The sequence below is a fragment of the Salmo salar genome, chromosome 14, assembly GCF_965601325.2.
Source record: "Salmo salar chromosome 14, fSalSal1, whole genome shotgun sequence".
Lineage (NCBI taxonomy): Eukaryota > Metazoa > Chordata > Actinopteri > Salmoniformes > Salmonidae > Salmo > Salmo salar.
The window spans coordinates 30,534,548-30,556,781 of NC_138304.1; the positions used below are offsets into that span (position 1 = coordinate 30,534,548).

The following is a 22,234-nucleotide window of genomic DNA, read 5'->3' on the forward strand; positions in this document are numbered from 1 at the left end:
AGGAGACACTATCTAGAGGGGAGGAGGCTATCCATCATGGCTGAGATGGGCTTCTGTCGTACTGCTACTGTAAACTGCTACTGCCTTCTACGGTGAGGTGATACAACTCTTCAGGAGCAATTCTCTACCCAGTCTCTGGCTTTAAATTGTAACATTTGTTGAAAGCTGTGTTATGAGAAGTGCTATATGTCAGAGACAGAAATACATTTTTCTATCTATTTGGTATATCGTTCAGTATTATGGTATTGTGTTTTGAGAGGTACTAACAAAAGCCAAACCAAGGCTTGCATGTACTTACAGTATAATAGCAGAATTGTTCACACTAAAGATGTGGAAATCACAATTTATTTCATGAAAATCAAAATCAACACAGAAACTGCAGCAAGGTACAGTTTTCAAGTATTCATAGCATTAAAATCTATGCAATACTCAAATCCAGAGTGGTTGGTATGGAGGCAAGCATTTCCCTCATGGGTCCTTGGTTTTCAAGACCAAGCAATGTAAAGCAGGCAGACCACTTCATAAGTAAGTACAAGAATCATTTCAGTATGAAAATACATTCAATAATAATAATGCAATCATTCCAAATGTATCAAAAGAACTGATTCTATTTTCTGCTTATGGTTATGAAAATCTATGTCTATAACTGATATCTGATTGTTTGTCTTTTATCTGTTGCTTGGCAATTAAAATCTGTTTTAAGACATATGTTTCTACAAAGAAATAAACATGTAAAGTTTAATCGTTTTTTCCCTGACCAATGTGCGCTGAAAATGGAAAATACATACTAACAATATAGGAGAGGGCTGAAGATTGTAAATGTTCGGTAGAACTTTTCCTTCACAACATGAGTTCTATAATGTGCTTAACGACCATATGTAGTTAAGATCTCTTATGCCATCATATTCATATTCAATATGTGACACTAATCCAAAAATAATAAGCTTGATGTTTCCTCTCTGGTTTACCAATTCAGTGTCATGACCCCATGTAATTGGTTGACCTGGACATTTTTCCCTGACAGAAATGTAGTCTTTTGTTATCACTCTGCAGTGCGGCAGAGTGCCACAAGCAAACAGAGCTGGGACAGATTTCACATGATGGGTAATTGGTTAGGGTGAGCAGCGTGCAAAGTTTCACTACCGTTCAAATGTTTGGGGTCACTTAGAAATGTCCTTGTTTTTGAAAGAAAAGCACACTTTTTTGTCCATTAAAATAACATCAAATTGATCAGAAACACAGTGTAGACATTGTTAATGTTGTAAACAAAATAAACTTGGATTGGCTAACACAACGTGCCATTGGAACACAGGAGGGATGGTTGCTGATAATTGGCCTCTGTACGGTTATGTAGATATTCCGTAAAAAATCTGCCGTTTCCAGCTACAATAGTCATTTACAACATTAACAATGTCTACACTGTATTTTTGATCAATTTGATGTTATTTTAATGGACAAAAAATGTGTTTGCCTTTTCAAAAACAAGGACATTTCTAAATGACCCCAAACTTTTGAACGGTAGTGTATATTATCCAGTTACTTCACAAATGTTGAGGAAAGCTCACCACCATATACAATAATACACCTGCATTGCGAGGAAATGCACCAATCCTATTCTGCCTGAGAAGTGAGTCTGTGTGGGTTTAGGTATGGGGACATGGGGTTTGGGGGTACGGGGCTTATGGTATGGGTACAGGGGTGGAGGACCCAGAATCAAAGTGTCTCTCTCTGGATCTCCCCCTGCTCTACAGGTTGGTCTCCCTCTCCAGTGCCCGTGGTAGTCATACAGAGGACAGCACCTCGCCCGTCGAGTCCAGGAAAGGATCCTTCTTCTCCCCCTTCTCCAGGTCGATGTGGTGGATGGAGCCTGGCTTGATGATCAGGTCGTCTGGTTCACCCTGGTACATACCGCCCTCCACCTCCCTGTACTTCCCCGAAGCTGGATCCTTCTGGAAGACTTCACGGAGCATCTTCTTCAGCTCAGGGTCAGGGCAGAACAGATATTCATAGACGGCAGCTGCCATGATTCCACCCAGGATTGGACCAACCCAGTACACCTGCAAGACAGGCAAGGTAAAACTCTGTTCAGACAAATATGAACCTATAACCACAGGCAGAGCTAGGGGATACTGTGTTCTGACAGAGCTGTCATGCATTATTAGACCAGATGTCATGTCTTGTCATGTCTGTAAAGGGGCAGCAATCATTGTTTATGGGCATCCTCTCTGGAGCCAGGTACCTTTAGATTCTGCCGAGTCCAACATTTGTCACGGAGAGAGAGAGAGAACACCTGTCAGATAATATGACACCACTCTCAGTTCTGAGGACCTTTCCTAATTATACCCAAGACCCAGATAAACACACACACACACACACACACCATGCTGTGCCATGCTACTATGAACACCTCTGTGACAATAATTGCCCTGGATAATTAATTAAAGAAACACATGCTGTGGGTAATGTCCAGGACACCTGTCTTTAGTTGTCTATACTATGGATGTGTTTTTTCATTTTATTCTGAAATAGGAAGCTGAAATGAATGAATCTATACCTAGTAGCAAGGGTCAAGTGAACTATTGATGACACATGTTTAATAAGAGCATTTCCTGACCATTTCAATGTTTCTCTACCTATGAAGCACTCTGTGTTTCTATGGATTACTGATGTCAGTCTGTAGCGCTCATGCCCTCTATGGGGGGTTAAGATGTCCTTGATCGACACTCGATGGGATCCTTCGTAGCTGCTATGGCATGGTGATATGCACTGTGACCTTATTATGTTTCAGTATGCCCCCCCCCACCCCATCCGTTGCCCCCCACTTATAATGATATTGACAACATTAGCTACTGGAGGACAGAGATGACCTGAACACTTATCACACAATGATGCACTAACCTAAACTATATAAACAAAAAGCACACATGAAAGTATACTACAAGCTCTTTATTAATATACTTCTGTAATAACTGGCATCTGTTTACCCCATGTCTTCACAACCAAATAGCTTGTGATTTCTGTGTTATGCTCAGATTATGACATTTCAGTGGAGTGACTTTTTATATTCAAACATGAAAAGTCACTCCACTTTTGGCCTGAGGCTCTTTCTTCATTTGAAGTGTCCAGGCTTTAACAACTAAAACATCAATGGATGGTCAGTGTTCCAGATAATTTTTTAGTAGTGGTGGCATTTTTTCTTTCTTTGTAGAATGACTGTGAGAAGGTCAGTTCTGGTGACTTTTTAAAAGGACATTGTACTCCAATTTAATTAAATAAAATGATGCTGGCACGATCTAAAATATGATTTGCCCATCCATAAAAGTGTGCAATAACATATTGGTCCATGCCTGGCAGGTGTGCTATTTAGCAAAAAGCATTAGGCTATCACCTGGCTGGCACAATGGCAAATTAATAAGAATGGGAATGCCCATCTGCTTTTACCCCATTGGGCTAATCATTAGCTAGCTCACAAACTCTAAACATTATCTTGTTGCTAGATAGCATCATATTGATGACTTGAATGTCCCAAAAATATAATGCAGGCCTACCTGTTACACTTTACCCATGTAACATTTGGCCCTGGTCAACGTGAAAAGCAAGAGCTAAACTCAATGTGAAAGGCAAGAGCTAAACTCAACGTGAAAGGCAAGAGCTAAACGCACCTAAACCATTCTGTTGATTCTCCTGTTTGAAAATGATGCAGTTCACTCATTATTAGGAGTTGAGAAATAAAAAAAATGTAGTAATAATGGAAAGCTGGGATCCTCCTCTTTTAACAATGGCCATTAACCCCCTTCAAATGTGTGTATTTCCCGTGACAGTGCAATGGCTGGGTATATGCATATCAATGCATGTTTTTCTCCCTGGGCACACACAATTTAAAAGCATCTCGAGAGGAATATTATTTTCTTACATAGAATGCAACAAGCTAATTGAAAACGTAAACTATTCTACTATGGGGTTATCTGATTGTTGGCTGAGGATAAGTAAATGTGGACAATAGCGTCTTCAAAGTGCGTCTTGGACCAAAAAAAATGTCATGTTCCTTTTTCTTGGTGTGTCTGCAGCAATTTTATAGTAGTGGCACAGCCTGTGTGAGCAGTCAGAAAAGTATGTGCACAAGAGTCTCTTATGCCTTGACGATACGGGACGGGCGACACTGGGTACAATACCAGTATTCTGATTAGATTTTCATTAGATATTGTTGTAGACAAAATTCACACAACCTAATCCACTCCTGGCTCTCATTTGGCTCATACCGTAGGTGCCTGCAGGCCCCAGCCCAATGTAATCCCTGCCCTTCACCCACAACTGTGTATGAGTATCCCAGCTAGCACATAATGTTCTGAGAACCATATGTTTCTTGGAGCTTGGTGAGAGCATGGTTGTCCTATATTTATTTTGCATACAACCTTCCCACAACGTTCTGTTCTGGGAATGGAACATTCTCAGCACATTTAAGCAACTTTATTTTCTTGGTATTTCATTACTTTAAGAGAATGTTTCCTAAAAGTTCAAACATGGTTACATTTAATTACATGTTTGGTAATGTTCTAGGAACATTCTCCAACTGGTTTGACATTGGGAATGTTCTCAAATAGTTCAGAGAATATTAAGAAACATTCTTCTGTGGGAATTTCATTACTTCAGCATAACGTTTCCTACAGGTTTCCTCATGGTTCTATTTAAAGTAATGTTCACAAATTGTTCTGAGAATGATAAGAAACATCTCTGAGAATTTCATTACTTCAGCATAATGTTTCCTCATGGTTCTATTTAAAATAATGTTCACAAATTGTTCTGAGAACGATAAGAAACATCTCTGTGAGAATTTTAATACTTCAGCATAATGTTTTCTACAGGTTTCCTCATGGTTCTATTTAAAATAATGTTCTCAAATTGTTCAGATAACATGAAGAAAAAAAGTTATTCTGTGGGAATTTTAATACTTCAGCATAATGTTTTTTTCAGGTTTCCTCATGGTTCTATTTGAAGTAATGTTCTCTAATTGTTCAGAGAACATCAAGAAAAAAGTTATTCTGTGGGAATTTCAGTACTTCAGCATAATGTTTTTTGCAGGTTTCCTCATGGTTCTATTTAAAGTCATGTTCTCAGAACTTGAAAAAAACTTTCCATAAAAACACAAGAGAACTTTAGTAACGTTCAAAGAACATTCTAAGAATGTTATTTATAACCATATAGTTTATCCTTCAAATACCATCTCCCAATGCACCCTGTGTGTCTGTGGGAAAGGGCGATTTTACAGCTAGCTAGCCACTTCACATGATGATATTATCTTTGGTATTATTGTATGTAGCTACGCTTGCCAGCCCAGAGAGAGAGCATTTCCATGTGTCCTATCTGTACTTGGAGTTCAAAATAGTTAATTCAAACAAATCTAGAAGTGTAAATGAAACATTCAATTAAAGTTTTAAGGAAGTTATTTAAAAACCTCAATATAACCTAGAATTTCCATTCTCAGTTAATAAAACCTTCCAAGAAAACTTTCAGCGAACCATAGAAAAACATTCTCAGATCTCCCTGCAATGTAAAAATGTATGTTCCCAGAACAGGCAACATTTTTACTTCTGTTCTTAGAACGTTTAGAAAATGTCTAGTTTTGCAGTTTGGGAAACGTATGACTTAATTCCCAGAACCAATGGGAAACCAAAAATGTATGTTTCCACAACTTCCAAGGAACCAAATGTGCTATCTTGGATGGGCCTTTGAGGGTGAGAAGGCTGCAGCAGTTTCTTTCTTACCCAGTGGTTCTCAAAGTTCATGGTGACGACTGCAGGCCCAAAGGAGCGAGCGGGGTTCATACTGGCTCCTGTGTATGGAATCTAGAACAAAGCAGGGCATAGAGATGCTAACATGAGGGGACTGTAGAGAGAGAGAGACATAAAGCAAGACCTAGCAGAGCTGCCACAAACTGCCACAACACCTACAGTAGCGTATTGTTCCACATGAATCCATAAAGTAGAACATAATAAAATAAAACCTATATAATTGTGGGAATTGTAGTTTAAATGCAGGTATTCCATAGGTATACAAGATACTAGTTTAGCAGGGATAATCTAGTGGCATGTAGGCAGCACATTGAAATCAAGCTGTGCTGTGAAGAGAGGTAGGTAGCATGTCGCTTTCAGGAGCATTCATTTGCTCAATGTGGTTTAGGTAGTTCCCTAGTGATTGGTTGCCATGGAGTTGCAACAGCGGTACCCATTGAGGATGTGTATGTGAGAGCAGGTCTGAGAGACATTTGTTTACTCTACTGTACTGTGAACTAATGTTCTATAGTATACCTGTTGTACTATTTCACCATTATGACTATTTCACCATTATGATAAAGTACAAACTACATCATCAATCTACATCAACACACTACACATTTTATTCCATAGATGCATTGAATTAAATGTAAAGTCTGACTCTTGAGGCCTTCAGGTTTGCTGTAATTCTAGCACTAATAAGTGAGAGATAGAATCACACTCACTGCGAACAGATGACCGATGGCTACAGCGAATCCGATGGCGAGGCCAGCCGAGCCGTTAACGTCAGAGCGTTTGGGGTCACAGGTGGCGAACACCGTGAAGACCAGCTCGAAGGTGATCAGGAGCTCCACCAACAGGCCGCAGCCCACGTTGAGCTTGGGATTCACCTGGGAAACAAGAGTAAGAGTAAATGAACAATACTTTTCATGACATCAAACTATCCCAGACCTGTGTTCAAATAGTATATTTTCAAATACTTTAGCTGTGCTTGATTGAGCTTGCCTGATGGAATAGTCCCAAAAGAGAAAAAGAGATTCAAATACTATCTTATGCGTAGTGTCAACTCTGACTGTTGCTATACTTGTTTGGCTATAATCCAGATTTATGTGATTACAGGCCGATCTATATGTTTTACCATAGTCACTCCCAGGCCCCCTCTGACAGACACTGGTGTCACCAGGTAGAGGAGCCCTGCCCCAGTGATTGCTCCCAGGCACTGGGCAGCTAGGTAGAACACACCCTTGGCCAGGCTCAACTTCCGGGTCACCACCATGGCTGCGGTGACTGCTGGGTTGATGTGGCTACCGCTGATGTGACCAAAGCACTGCACCATTGTGGCAATGGCCAGCCCGAAGCAAAATGAGATGAGGACCAGGTCTGCAGGGGGAGGGTTGTCTGACTCGGCCGCCCAATTGATGGTGGAGCCCAGGCTGAGGAGGACGAAGATCATGGTGGCTAGGTACTCAGCTGAAACAGCCCTCCAGAAGTCCTTATTCCAGATTCCTTTGAATGCCACCATCATGGGATGCTGGTTACACGCCGACAGGCAGCTCCTGGCAAAGTAATAATACATGAATTAATGAAATTATTATCCCCAGTTGGAAGATATCTATCTGTCTGCATGCCTTGAAATTCACTTAGCCCTTCCAGGGAAGGGAACTTGCTCCTGGACACAACATTTATAACTCCACTAGGGAATTGAACCATTGACTTTCCAATGCACACTATGCCAGGCAGCACAGAGGGATGCAATATGAAATTTTGCAATCAATGAGTTTATAGTAGACTACTTTCAAATTGTGGGTACACTTGGACTCTAACGATGGACTAGGTTCAATGAGGAGAGAGAAATGGAGAGAGTGAAAGAGAGAGGAGGGACATAAAGATACTTGATAGAAAGAAAGAGTGAGAAAGAGAGAGGGGAGGGGGGCTGTCAAGTAAAACAGGTGATTATCTTGGAAGCTGCAATATGTCACATCCTTGACCCCTAGACAACCTAACCCCAGTGACCTAATGATTGACCAGAACTCATGTTTGACTTTTATGACTTTAGTTAATATTATATATCAGAAGATAAAATGTTTGACAGCTATATCATATTTAAGTCTAACAAGTTAAATATGTCATAAATAACATACATTTATTTACATGGATAAGTGTGGCAAATGCTTCCATGTTTTATAAATAGGTTATGCATTAACTGAGGATATCAACTCACTCACAACTCACATCTTGTATTCAGTATTTAACTGCTTTGAGGGTTAAAACAATATGCATTAGCACGGCAAATAACAGGTTTGCATTGTGTTCTACCCCGTTATTATTTCTCGAATAAAGCTTTTCCTAATTCCATTTAGAACTTACCATAAATAAATACAAGATCTCCCACTCTCCTCTATTGCTTTCTCTTCACTCATTCTGCAACAATCCGATTGAATGAGAGAAATGTCTCCCTGTTCTCTGTACTGCACAATAAATAAATCCAACAAATAGTCCCAAAATGTCTACTTACAGACAGGCAGCAGTTGGCTGGTAATGACACAGTGCGAGAGGGGAGGAGAAAGTAGTAGTGGGTCTGTCCGATGAAAATGATCCATGCATTGTGCCGTGGATTGCATCCAGGAGCTTTATTACGTTAGTAACAGGGAATCACCCCCACGAGAATTAAGCAAACAGCTTGCAGAGGAGGAGACTTCAGTATCCAGGGCAGAACAGTTCCCGCCCACGAGAACTCTTGCAGAAATCATGCATAGAGTGATGGAGTCACCCGACCAACCGCGATATTGTTTTGTCCTCATAGCCTACTCAGAACGGTTGTTCTTATCAGAATTATAAACATGCTGAAACAAACACAATATTTTCCCAATTGTAAGAGAAGGGTGCAATTGCTGCATGCAATTCGGTGCGTTCCTGCATGTGGGCATTCTTGCATCTGTTTTTGACCATTCTGCCTGCCCTGACTGTCGTTCTGTACCTTGTCACACCACCCTGGATTTCTGACCCCTGCCTGCCCTGACCCTGAGCCTGCCTGCCGTTCTGTACCTTTCAGACTCTGCTCTGAACTACTGACCTCTGCCTGCCCTTGACCTGTTGTTTGCCTGCCCCCATGTTTTTGTAATAAACTTTTGTTACTTCGAAGCTGTCTGCATCTGGGTCTTCTCCTGAGCCTTGACAGTTATATTCGAAAGGTTTCGAAAACAGTATCGCTAGCGATGATTAATAATGTATCTAAACATTAAAACAGAGCTTAGAGATTGTAGCCAGCTGTCCTCCTAGGTGGCCCCCTTGGGCTCTCAATATAGCTATATTGTCTCAAGACACAAGATGATTGCAAGGATTACTCCATCAAAGTAAAGAGGTGATGGTTACCTAACTCTATTGTGCTATTGGTGACATCAACCCAATTTAGTTGTGATTGGAGTGATGATTGCCCACTAAGCATTTACCGACGATGTCTTTTGCACGTCTTTTTTTAGTCCGAACCTGATTTCAACGTCCAAGAACGTTTATTTTTGGTCTGGTTTTTATTTGGTCCAAACATAGATGTCTATAATTGGTTCAGATTTGGTCCGGTCTGGACCGGCCTTGATTTGGTCCATACATAGATATCTATAATTGGTTCAGATTGGGTCCGGTCCAGGCCAAATCTGAACCAATCATAGACATCTATTATTCATATGTTTGGAAAGCACAGTACAGAACTATACAGCATAGTAGAGTACAGTAAAGTATAGTGTACTGTATTGTACCCTACTTTACTCTAATGTACTCTTCTCTACAGAACTAAACTTTACTGTACTCTACTGAATTAAACTGTACTTTACTCTACTGTACCGTACTGTACTCTACTGAGTAAAACTTGACTGTCCTGTACTTAACAGTGCTCTACTGTACTAAACTGTGCCGTACTATAATGTGAAAACAATCTTGACATCTATGATTCATTCAGATTTGGATCTGGTCCGCAGTGACCAAATGTGTGCTTGGTTGGGGGTGGAGCTCATTTGAATAATATCCAGCATGCTTTAATAAATAAATGAAAACAAAATACAAAACAAGAAACATGAACAACACAGACATGAAACTGAAACAGAAACAATGACGCCTGGGGAGGAACCAAAGGGAGTGAAATATATAGGGAAGGTAATCAGGGAAGTGATGGAGTCCAGGTGAGTCTAATGACGCACAGGTGCGCGTAACGATGGTGACAGGTGTGTGCCATAACAAGCAGCCTGGTGACCTAGAGGCCGGAGAGGGGGCACACGTGACAATGTTATTGTAGTTGAGCTGGTCTATTGATTTCATCTCTAGGTTGGATCACTTTGAACATTATTGCTGCCAGTTTTAAAGCTTTTGAAAAAGATAGGAGCAATAATAAATATTCTTCAGTTGCCTCCTCTTTCCTATATTAATAGGTTTGGAAAATTGTGATAGAGTGCTTACTTCATTGGATCTATTAAGAAAATAAATATGCATTTTCGAAGTCTATAAATTGCATAATTTCAATGCCTGAAAAATGTGTTTTTGATGTTCTGAAAATGTGTGCATACATTTTATGTTCGGTTGGTGCAGGGAATCGAACCACTATCCTGGCATTGCGAGCACTATGCTCAGAAATTCTGTACATTTTTTATTTAGCTGAATTTGTCCTAATATTCATCCAGAAGGTCCAAAATTCCAAATATCTTTCTAATCACAGTGTGTGAATGTGGACCTACCTCAATGTTTCTTTTAACCCTTCATAATGGAGTTAGTATGCACAACTCACAGCTTGTGTTACAAGACTAGTGATATCTGATGAGAATCACAAGTATGAGTAATATCATTCAATTATCAGAGATTAGGTGAGGCCAATGGCCTTCCATCCACACCTCTGACTTTTACTCTTTGTTGTCTGCCGGGTGTCGTCTTTGATGAAGTCCTAGAAGGGATTTCAATGAATGCCCCTGGCCTGCCCCGAGTGAACCAGGTTAGCGTTGATTGCATTCGTTTTGGAACAGGGCTGCCTCCCAGTGTGAGCCAGGTGCCCCGTTTTAGCCGACAGCAAAGTCATCTCAAAACAAAAGTGAAGTGGGTTAAACCCGAATGAACTCCCTCACTGATTAATGTTCATTTCTGATGGATGGGACAGTTTTGGTTAATGGAGAAACATGACATTTCCATTGTCCCTGCATTGAATATATATGCGGAGACACCGTAAGGTCTGACTGACTAGCTCCTTAGCTAGATGATTGGTGAGAATAGGTTAATTGGATAAACTAAAGATATTTAAAATAAATACCACTTACAAAATTGCCTTTATTTATTTTAACATTTTCTCAATATTTTATATTTTGACTATGCTTCATGATGCAGTAACAGCATACCATCTTCTGTTATTTGTTACATTGTGTGAGATAATCTTTCGCTAGATTAGAAAAGAGAAAGCCAGCAGCATGTTGAGATGTCTCAGACTGTCTTGCACATTGTTAAGTTGTAGCTTTGAGGGAATCGGGAACCACAGAATCTCTTCAAGGTTGTCCTGTTCTCATAAGGCTATGTTTGGTGGTGGTGGTGGTGCCCTCCAGGAATTCAAAAGAAGAATGTATACTGTAGTAGTAGTAGTTAGTATCAGTGGACGGGGCGTCATGCACCCCAAAAATCTGAGGAGGCACTAAGTATGTGAGGATGGCTGGGGGGTGGTCTGGAGGGGGACTGTCTGGAAGTTGGAGAATTTGGCATTTTTCAAACACCTGAAACAGCTTTTCCCTGCAATCTAGAGATATAATCAATATGCTTAATTCTACATACATTTTTTTATATTTTTCTGCACATCTAAGCATACCTCTTGAGCTGACTGTATCCACCTGACTGGTGGTTATTTTTTTTTTAAGAAACGTATTATGCTTCTCTGCATCTCTGCTAAAATGTGGGTAAAATATTGAAAGGAATTTGAGTCTAATTCAGTACATTTAGTTATTGCGTGCTTATCTAAAGTCTATCAACCTTGCCAGCAGGCATGCCAGCTAACATACAGGTAATAGCCAAAATAATGGAAACACTTGAGTAAATGATGGATTCAAAGTACAGTCGTGGCCAAAAGTTTTGAGAATGACACAAATATTAATTTCCACAAAGTTTGCTGCTTCAGTGTCTTTAGATATTTTTGTCAGATGTTACTATAGAATACTAAAGTATAATTACAAACATTTCATACGTGTCAAAGGCTTTTATTGACAATTACATGAAGTTGATGCAAAGAGTCAATATTTGCAGTGCTGACCCTTCTTTTTCAAGACCTCTGCAATCCGCCCTGGCATGCTGTCAATTAACTTCTGGGCCACATCCTGACTGATGGCAGCCCATCCTTGCATAATCAATGCTTGGAGTTTGTCAGAATTTGTGGGTTTTTGTTTGTCCACCCGCCTCTTGAGGATTGACCACAAGTTCTCAATGGGATTAAGGTCTGAGGAGTTTCCTGGCCAAGGACCCAAAATATCGATGTTTTGTTCCCCGAGCCACTTAGTTATCACTTTTGCTTCATGGCAAGGTGCTCCATCATGCTGGAAAAGGCATTGTTCGTCACCAAACTGTTCCTGGATGGTTGGGAGAAGTTGCTCTCGGAGGATGTGTTGGAACCATTCTTTATTCATGGCTGTGTTCTTAGGCAAAATTGTGAGTGAGCCCACTCCCTTGGCTCAGAAGCAACCCCACACATGAATGGTCTCAGGATGTTTTACTGTTGGCATGACACAGGACTGATGCCCCAAACAATCGGAAAGGGGATTCATCAGAGAAAATGACTTTACCCCAGTCCTCAGCAGTCCAATCCCTGTACCTTTTGCAGAATATCAGTCTGTCCGTGATGTTTTTCCTGGTGAAAAGTGGCTTCTTCGCTGCCCTTCTTGACACCAGCCATCCTCCAAAAGTCTTCACCTCACTGAGATGCCCTCACACCTGCCTCCTGCCATTCCTGAGCAAGCTCTGTACTGGTGGTGCCCCTATCCCGCAGCTGAATCAATTTTAGGAGACGGTCCTGCCGCTTGCTGGACTTTCTTGGGTGCCCTGAAGCCTTCTTCACAACAATTGAACCGCTCTCCGCGAAATTCTTGATGATCCGATAAATGGTTGATTTAGGTGCAATCTTACTGGCAGCAATATTCTTGCCTGTGAAGCCCTTTTTGTGCAAAGCAATAATGACGGCACGTGTTTCCTTGCAGGTAACCATGGATGACAGAGGAAGAACAATGATTCCAAGCACCACCCTCCTTTTGAAGCTTCCAGTCTGTTATTCAAACTCAATCAGCATGACAGAGTGATCTCCAGCCTTGTCCTCATCAACACTCACACCTGTGTTAACAAGAGAATCACTGACATGATGTCAGCTGGTCCTTTTGTGGCAGGGTTTTTTCGGGATTCAGTTCATTTGCATGGCAAAGAGGGACTTTGCAATTAATTGCAATTCATCTGATCACTCTTCATAACATTCTGGAGTATATGCAAATTGCCATCATACAAACTGAGGCAGCAGACTTTGTGAAAATGTATATTTGTTTCATTCTCAAAACTTATGGCAACGACTGTATATTGAAAGCAGGTGTTTCCACACATGGTTCCTGAGTTAGTTAAGCACTTAACATCCCATCATGCTTAGGGCCTGCCCTTATTTAGCTTACTATGACTATACCACCATAGGATGACAATTCCCCCATCCACAGGGCACGAGTGGTCACTGAATGGTTTGATGAACATGACATCAATGTAAGCCATACCAGATCTCAACCCAATTGAACACTTATGGGAGATTCTGGAGCGGCGCCTGAGACAGCGTTTTCCACTACCACCATCAACAAAACACCAAATTATGGAATTTCTCGTGAAAGAATGGTGTCGCATCCCTCCAATAGTGTTCCAGACACTTGTAGATTCTATGCCAAGGTGCATTGAAGCTGTTTTGGCTCGTGGTGGCCCAACGCCCTATTAAACACACTTTATGTTACTGTTTATTTTATTTTTGGCAGTTACCTGTAGTTAGACAGGTTAGCCTGACATGGCTTCTTGGTAGCTAGTTATGAGGTTGGGAGATTGAAAACCTATCTGGGCTAGCTAAAGCTAGCTTCATAGTAGCATTACAGGGAAACAACAACAAAAAAGTTTTTCAACAGGACAAATCTATTGTCATGAAGCCTCTGTCAGTGTATGTGGTTCAGCAGAAACACATAGGCAGCCCAATTCTGATTGGTCTTTTGACAAACCACTCATGTGTAAACATCTGATGTGATTGGTCGGATATCAGAATTGGGCTGCCTGTGTAAACTCAACCATAGTGTGTCCTGCAGTGAAAGTGCGAACCTTTTCATTTTTTATAGCTTGTAGGTGACACTGTCCCCAAGGACAGCAGATTGGAACAGTTAAATGTGAAGTAGAATGGTTTAGTGTGAGTGCTCTGATTAGTAATGATTGTCACACAACATCCTTAGTGCTTAGTTCATCTTCCATTACATCACAATAATAATATTCTAAAACAAGTCATACTCTCTTAGGGTCACGGAAAATGTTGTTAAGGGGAAAGTATGTTTGCAAGACTACAGATATTCAGATATTCTTAAAGACATTGAAACATATTTGAGTTTGGAAGCATATGACTACTACTAGTGTTGTTTCATCAAATACGAACTGTTGGTTGAGTTGTCGTATCACTTGTATATTTCCAGTGACGTGTGTGGGTGCTTGTCTTGCCAGGTAACATGACCACTTACTTCAGCCTGCCCTGTAGGCATACAATCCAAAACAGAATTGGACATTGGCCAGCTAGGTATAACCTTCAATGAGAGGCTAAGACTGGAATTCAGTTGGTGCAGATAGTGGATTTTACTCACTGCACTTTAACAAGTGTGTTTCATTAGCCTAGAGGGAGTTGGTACCATTGTGTGTACTGGATTACTTTTTAGACAGGTTACCCATCAGTATAATTATTACAGTTTGTACATTTGAATGTATTACGCTGAGGGACTGCCGACTACCTAACATACATTTGCTTGCTTTTCGGCCTTAAAAGTAATCAGGTTAATTGAAACATGCAGCCATGTCGGCAGCAACATTATTAAATGGTCAGAGTATCCGTGGTTAAATGAAGGATTATAATCTGAATGTTTGAATGGATGATTTATTAATTGCCCAGCAGGCATACATGTGAGGTAAAGGTCTGTCAGTCGAGCAGTGAATTTCAAACACATATTCAACCACAAAGACCAGGGAGGTTTTCCAAAGCCTCGCAAAGAATGGCACCTATTGGTAGATGGGTAAAAAAAAACAGACATTGAGAATCCCTTTGAGCAAACCTTTATTAATTATTCTTGCCGGAGAGGAAGGAAACTGCTCAGGGATTTCACCATGAGGCCAATGGTGACTTTAAAACAGTTACAGAGTTCAATGGCTGTGATTGGAGAAAACTGAGGATGGATCAACAACATTGTAGTCACTCCACAATACTAACCTAAATGACAGAGTGAAAAGGAAGTCTGTACACGATAAAAAATATTCCAAAACATGCATCCTGTTTGCAATAAGACAAAAAGTAAAACTGCAAAGCATGTAGCAAAGAAATTTACTTTATGTCCTGAATACAAAGCGTTATGTTTGTATGTTTGGGGCAAATCCAACACATCACTGAGTACCACTCTTCATATTTTCACGCATGGGGGTGGCTGCATCATGTTAGGGGTATGCTTGTCATCGGCAAGGACTAGGGAGTATTTTAGGACAAAAAGAAAGAGAACAGAGCTAAGTACAGACAAAATCATAGAGGAAAACCTGGTTCGGTCTTTCAGCAGGACAATAGCCTAAAACACAAGGCCAATAGATGACATTGAATGTCCCTGAGTGGCCTAGTTACAGTTTTGACTGAAGTCGGCTTGAAAATCAATGGCAAAATTTGAAAATGGCTGTCTAGCAATGATCAACAACCAACTTGACAGAGCTTGAAGAATTAAAAAAAGAATAATGTGCAAATATTGTACAATCCAGGTGTGCAAAGCTCTTAGAGACTTACCCAGAAAGACTCACAGCTGTAATCGCCGACTAAGGTTATTCTAACATGTATTGACTCAGGGATGTGAATACTTATGTAAATTAGATATTTCTGTATTTCATTTTCAATAAATTGTATAGAAACCGTTTGTCATTGTCTCATTATTGAGTGGCATTATGCCTGATATTGGATCAATATTTACTGATCTAAAACCAAATCTAAGGAAAGCAGTTTGAGAAATAGCAACTCAGTTGAGCATTTAAAGCTAAGCAGGCTGCCACCCAGACTTTAGTTTTACAGTCCTTGATATCTATTGGGGTAGAGTCCAGTGTTTGATTTCTATAAAACATTACCTATAATTTACAATATGAGTGAAATAGTTTTCCTTACAAAAACGGGTATGTATTTGCTAGTATGTTAAAACTCAGCTTTTCTGAGTTGGAATGGTGTGTTCATACCCCAACAACAGAATGTAGCGGGCATGTACCAGACCAGTCATTAAAAATATTCACACGAGTAAACCAGTGATGACATCATCCTCTATGAGGAAATAGCAAATGGCCTGTTTGAGATACAAGTTTGAGGTGTGGTTTTGAAAGTGTTTTTTTTCTTCTCTTATGTATCTGAGGATGAGTCAAGAACATTATGCAGGTTGGCATTTTTTTGTCATGAATCTTGTTCTGGAGGCAGCTCTAGAGAGTGGTCACTAGCTGGCACAGCCACAAAGTCATAAAATCTGACTTTAAACTTTTCCTAACCTTAACCACACTGCTAACCCTAATGGCTAACCTTAAATTATAACCAAAAAGCTATTTGGGTTTTCAGGAATTTTTACAATATAGCCAATTTTGAAATTGCTCAGTTCTGCCTCTAGGACAAGACTCATGACAATAAACGTCAACCTGAGAACATTATTTGGGTACGAGGATAACAAACCTTTATATTATAGTAAATGTGACTTCAAGGAAAACTCATAGTATATATTAAGATTAAACCCATGGTATATTTAATCTTGAATATGTATGAGTTCTACTAATAGTGATAATAGAGTAACTATTTAGGATTATTGTTAAGTCTCTTCCTGGCTGCTCCAAGTTTAATTTGTTCCTCCAGGCTCAACACACATCAGAGGCATCTCTCATTAACTAATTAAAAGCTTTCAGTGTTCATTTTTAACATTTGCATGTGTGTACTTTATAGTGGAGTCAACTAATCTCTGTTGATAATTAAACTAGGACTCTGTTTGATTTCAGAAGCACCCTCCAGAGGTATTAGTTTAGTTTCAACTTCAGTTATTTTTACCCTAAGAAATCTTAATTTGTATGGACATTTTTACATTTTTTGTGTGCAAAATCTTTAGTTCTATATTGCTCATTTTTCTGGATCACTTAAGGGAGAATTCCTAAATTGGTATGTCCTCAAGTGTGTATTATGGCTATTAGGCCTTTGAATCATATGAATTAATTGATGATGAAAGCTGAGCAGTTTTGATCAGGACCATGTTGTCCTGCTGAGTAATATCACCACTCTTCACTGGGCAGCATCTATCCCCTTTGTTCAACTGCACACGGCCAGGTTTCTCACATGGCAAACAGTATCTTCACCCCAACAAAGGTTACTTAACCTATAGGTCTAACATGGGGCCAAATCATTGCCCTCCTCTTGAAATTCAGGACTTGAAAGAGAGCCCCGAGGTTGATTCTTATTGAAGAAAATGAAGGAAATGTGACTGTTTGCTTTTACGAGCCCCACATTCATTAATTGGACCAGGGATCGAAACAGACCGTTAATTGTCAGATCTGGTCATCATGCAGGCACATGAGAAGACAGCTAACATATGCACACACTTACACACGCACGCAGGCACACATGAAGCCAGTTAACACACATGCGCCTGCATGTACGTATGCACGCCAGTGGAGGCTGCTGAGGGAGGATGGCTCATAATAATGACTGGAATGGAGTCAATGGAATGGCATCAAGCGCATCAAAGACATGGTTTCCATGTGGTTGATACCACTCCATTGACTCCATTCCAGCAATTATTATGAGCCATCCTCCACTCAGCAGCCTCCACTTGTGCAAACACATGCGTAATGCATGCTGAACGCGGAACAAGAGAGAGCTCAGTTTGTGTTGAAAGTTTCTGAAGTTTTTCCTGGAAAAGGTTCGTTTCCTAGCCTAATGTTGATCCCAAAATACTGTTAGCCTTAGTTGCAGGGTCTGCTACTGTCTGTCCCGGGACACTGACAAACCCTAAAGTCTGAAGAGCTGCTGCTTGGCTATGCAAGCTAGTCAGGTTTGAACACAGCTCGCAACGCAGTTAGCCCTTGAGCCTGGGACCGCGGATCGTTCCGGGCTTGTGGCTGTTTAAATCCCTGCTGTTTGTTGCTGTTTCCATCATTCCTGCAAGCTGTGCTGGCTGGAATTGCGTGCAGTACCAGCGTTAGCCAAATTTGCTACCATCATGCCGCCCAAAGATAAAGAAGGTTGGAGTAAGAGGACAGTGTTTCGCTATCACAGGTGCGTGATCTTTTAAATCAACAAGAATACGTCTACAAGCAATTGTTACAGCAACAGGAAAAGTTTCAAGAACAACTAACAAAAGAATGGACGATCTGACTAGAGAGGTCCAAGACCTTAAGAACAATTTGCATTTCTCCCAGGGAGAGGTGGATGTCCTGAAAGACACTTGCAGAATGATGAGAACAAACTGTAAGTCCACGCAACATGACATGAGCATCAGTCTGTGAATCTGGGATAACAGAAAACAATCTAGAGGGACAATCCAGGAGGAATAACATTGTTGTGGTTGGAATACCAGAAAGAGAAGGATTGCTGTTTTGAATTTGGTGGAAATTATCCATCAATAATGGTAAGCCACCAGGTATAGACAAGTTGATGGGAAACTATTGAGAATGTTAGCAGACTGTATTCCAATATCTTTAACCAAAGCATAAAGGAGTGTGTGTCCACAGGCGTGGACGGAAGCTAAGGTAATTCCACTGCCGAGAAATAGTAAAGCACCCTTTGCTGGCTCTAATAGCCGCCCAACCAGTTTTCCGCCTGTTCAACGTAAACTGATGGAGAGAATTGTATTTGACCAAATTCAATGCTATTTTTCAGAGAATGAGTTAACTACTGAATTTCAGCATGCATATAGAGAAGGGCACTCAACTTGTAGTGCACTGACTCAGATGACAGATGATTGGTTAAAATAAATGGATAAGATGATCGTTGGAGCTGTAATGTTCGATTTCATAGCAGCGTTTGATGTTATTGATCAGAAATTGTTATTGAATAAACTCACTTTTTATGGCTTTACATCACCTGCCATGACATGGTTGGAGAGTTATTTATCCAATGTACAGTACGGTGTCCCTCAGGGCAGTTGCCTTGGGCCGTCACTCTCTATTTTACAAATTATTTGCCACTGGTCTTACACAAAGCTAGAATGACTATGTATGCAGATGATTCCATACGCCACATGTCAGCACCCAAAATCAGTGAGCTCACAGAAATTGTAAATAAGGAGTTACAGTCATATCAGAATAGGTGATTAATAGTAAACTGCTCTTACATCTATAACTAAAAGCATTGTATTTGGTTCAAAACGTTCTCTAAGACCTAAACCTCAACTGGAGTTGTACATAAGCTTGAGCAAGTTGAGGAAGCTGAACTCTTAGGTATAACATTGGATGGTCTTTTATCACGGTCAAGTCATATTGACAGAGTTGTTGTGAAGATGGGGAGGGATTTGTCTTTTATACAAAGATGTTCTGCGTTTTGACACAAATCAACTGTATTAGTTGTTAAGGCTCTGGTTTTGTCCCTTCTTGATTACTGTCCGTATGGTCAAGTGCAGCAAAAAAAGACCTAGCAAAGCTGCAGCTCGCTCAAAACCGAGCAGCACGCCTTACCCTTAACTGCACATACAGAACTAACATCATCAACATGCATGCCAGTCTTTCTTGGTTGAGGGTTGACAAGAGATTAAATGCTTCTCTTCTAGTTTTATGAGAACTATTACTTTGATGAAAATTCCAGATTGTCTGCATAATCAAATAACATTCAGCTCAGACACCCATACATACCCCACAAGACATGCCACCAGGGGTCTTTTTTTAATTTTACCTTTATTTAACTAGGCAAGTCAGTTAAAAACAAATTCTTATTTTTAATGAGGAACAGTGGGTTAACTGGGAACAGTGGGTTAACTGCCTTGTTCAGGGGCAGAACGACAGATTTTTACCTTGTCAGCTTAGGGATTCGATCTTGCAACCTTTCAGTTACTAGTCCAACACTCTAACCACTAGGCTACCTACCGGTCTCTTCATAGTCCCCAAGTCCAAAACGAATTCACGACAACACACAGTATTAAACAGAGCCATGATCACATGGAACTCCCATCTCAAATGACTCAAGCACACAACAAAATTACCTTTAAAAACCGGATTAAACAACATCTCATGGAACGGCGGGGACTGTGAGCGGACACAAACAAACAAACACATGCACTCACAGACATTTGTTTTTTTTGTGGACCCCCGGAAGAGTAGCTGATACTTCTGCGAAAGCTAATGGGGATCCAAATAAACAAATAATAAACAAATACCAACACATAGAAATATACGCACACACATGTGCACAAACATACACACAGATATGTATATACACATGCACACACATGCACGCACATACTATGGATACACACATTTACACACTCGGGAGCTGTTGGGATTAGTGTTCTGTCAGACAAAAACAACGTGACAAGATCCCAATGTTTTCTAGGCCAGAGAGAGAGAGAGAGAGAGATGAGAGGGCACATTCCAGAAAGCTTCATTAGTCCCATTCAGCCTTATGCGTGGCCTCCTCTCATGGGGTACATGAGCATGACCCTCTCCTTATGGGGAACATCCAGCCAATGGGTAAACACTGGAAGGAATTCCCAACCAGAAATATGTTGATTATGATGTTTTTATGGACAGCTTTATTACACTTCACTTCCTATCTAATCTGTCATTGATGGAGACGCAAATTTCAACTTGTTTATTATCCACCTGTAAACATTTGTAGTAAGATAACCGGTCACTGAGCAATTCTTTAACCTGTAATTACCTCCGGGCGATATAATCTTGGAAATCAACCAGTGTTTGTATAGTTAAAGGGATGTTTATTCAACTGGCTGACCTTCTCCCCTGGCCACAATCACACTGGACAGCACAAGCACTCATGTGACATAGAACATCTCATCATCATCATTGTCAGCATAAGTATTATCATCTTCTGGGGATTTAAAGCTGAGATCCACAGCGCCACTGGCCGCCCTATCAGTGTTGTTTTTGTTGCCGAGCTGAGGAGCGCGGTAGAAAAAAATTGCAGTACATATTGTGCTCTTCTATCATGCGTACAATGACGTTAGAGGGGAAAAAACGGTGTGTTGTGTTAACAGTAACTTCTTTGTTCTTGTAATATCGCAAACAGACATGGCAGTCTCACCATTAAGGATTGCAGCTTTAAGAGTGGTCCATCTATCCCCCACCATAACACGCACGCCCTCCGTACACGCTACATGCACCCATGCACGTATGCTCACTCTAGACACATTCCATGAATCTCTTCTAAAGACCAGTCATGGTCTGTCTCTATTTGCACATGCATTATACTTCATCAGGTAGACCCAATATTGTCAATGAGAAAGTTGTAAAGGTAATATAAATGTAGTATCCAAAATGTCCTTTTAGGCTAACCTATCCCATTCATTGGACCAGTAGCTCCCTCTCTAGTAGGCTAAAGGGCAGTCAGTAAACATATGTCTTTAATGTCTTTACTGCGTGGTATACTTCATCTAAGAGTCAATGGTTTTATTTGCTGCCCTCTCGGTTCTGAGAAATACTAGTGTCACCATGCATGTCTTGGTTCTTCTGAGTGATTCATGTAATTCACCACGCAGTAAGTAAAGACAATAAATATCTTTCCATTATAGTAGCTAACAGAGATACAGGGAATGTTTGTCTTTCCATGTCTCATTCGGGTTCAGGACAAGCACATTAGAGGTGGATAAATTGTTCATGCTGGCTATCATTTTGGACATATTTAGGTTTTTAGACTATATCCCTGACTGTATCGATTGAGTTGTTCATGAACCATGATGAAGATGAAAACATTGACTAACCATTTATTCACTTAACCATGTTCTCCCAAGAAGGCTTCACCACAGCGCCTAACCTCCAGAGGCTTTGAGCCATACCATGATTCAGGGCATGACCCCTAAAACCGTTGGTCACAATCAATCACTCCATTAACTTAGCTGTTACTAAGCAACAGTTTACCCTTGGACACACACGCACACACACATATACACAGACACCCACACATATACACACACACACACACACACACTTACATTCTTACATTTTAGTCATTTAGCAGATGCTCTCAACACTTTTAA

At 40.5% G+C, this 22,234-nt stretch overlaps 1 protein-coding gene across 2 annotated transcripts; it reads right to left on the minus strand.

Moving 5' to 3' along the window:
• Positions 1–329: 329 nt before the first annotated feature.
• On the minus strand, positions 330–8,428 carry LOC106569173 (aquaporin-4). 2 transcript variants are annotated; one of them, XM_014140225.3, is made up of 5 exons: positions 8,287–8,428; positions 6,910–7,327; positions 6,497–6,661; positions 5,763–5,843; positions 330–2,057 (listed from the first exon to the last, which is right to left on the minus strand). In XM_014140225.3, the coding sequence occupies exons 1-5, from the start codon at positions 8,373–8,375 to the stop codon at positions 1,782–1,784; spliced, it is 1,029 nt and encodes a 342-aa protein (XP_013995700.1). In that variant the 5' UTR covers positions 8,376–8,428; the 3' UTR covers positions 330–1,781. The 2 variants fall into 2 exon arrangements, with proteins under 2 accessions (XP_013995700.1, XP_013995701.1); XM_014140226.3 differs by lacking the exon at positions 8,287–8,428 and adding an exon at positions 8,139–8,274.
• Between the last annotated feature and the right edge of the window lie 13,806 nt (positions 8,429–22,234).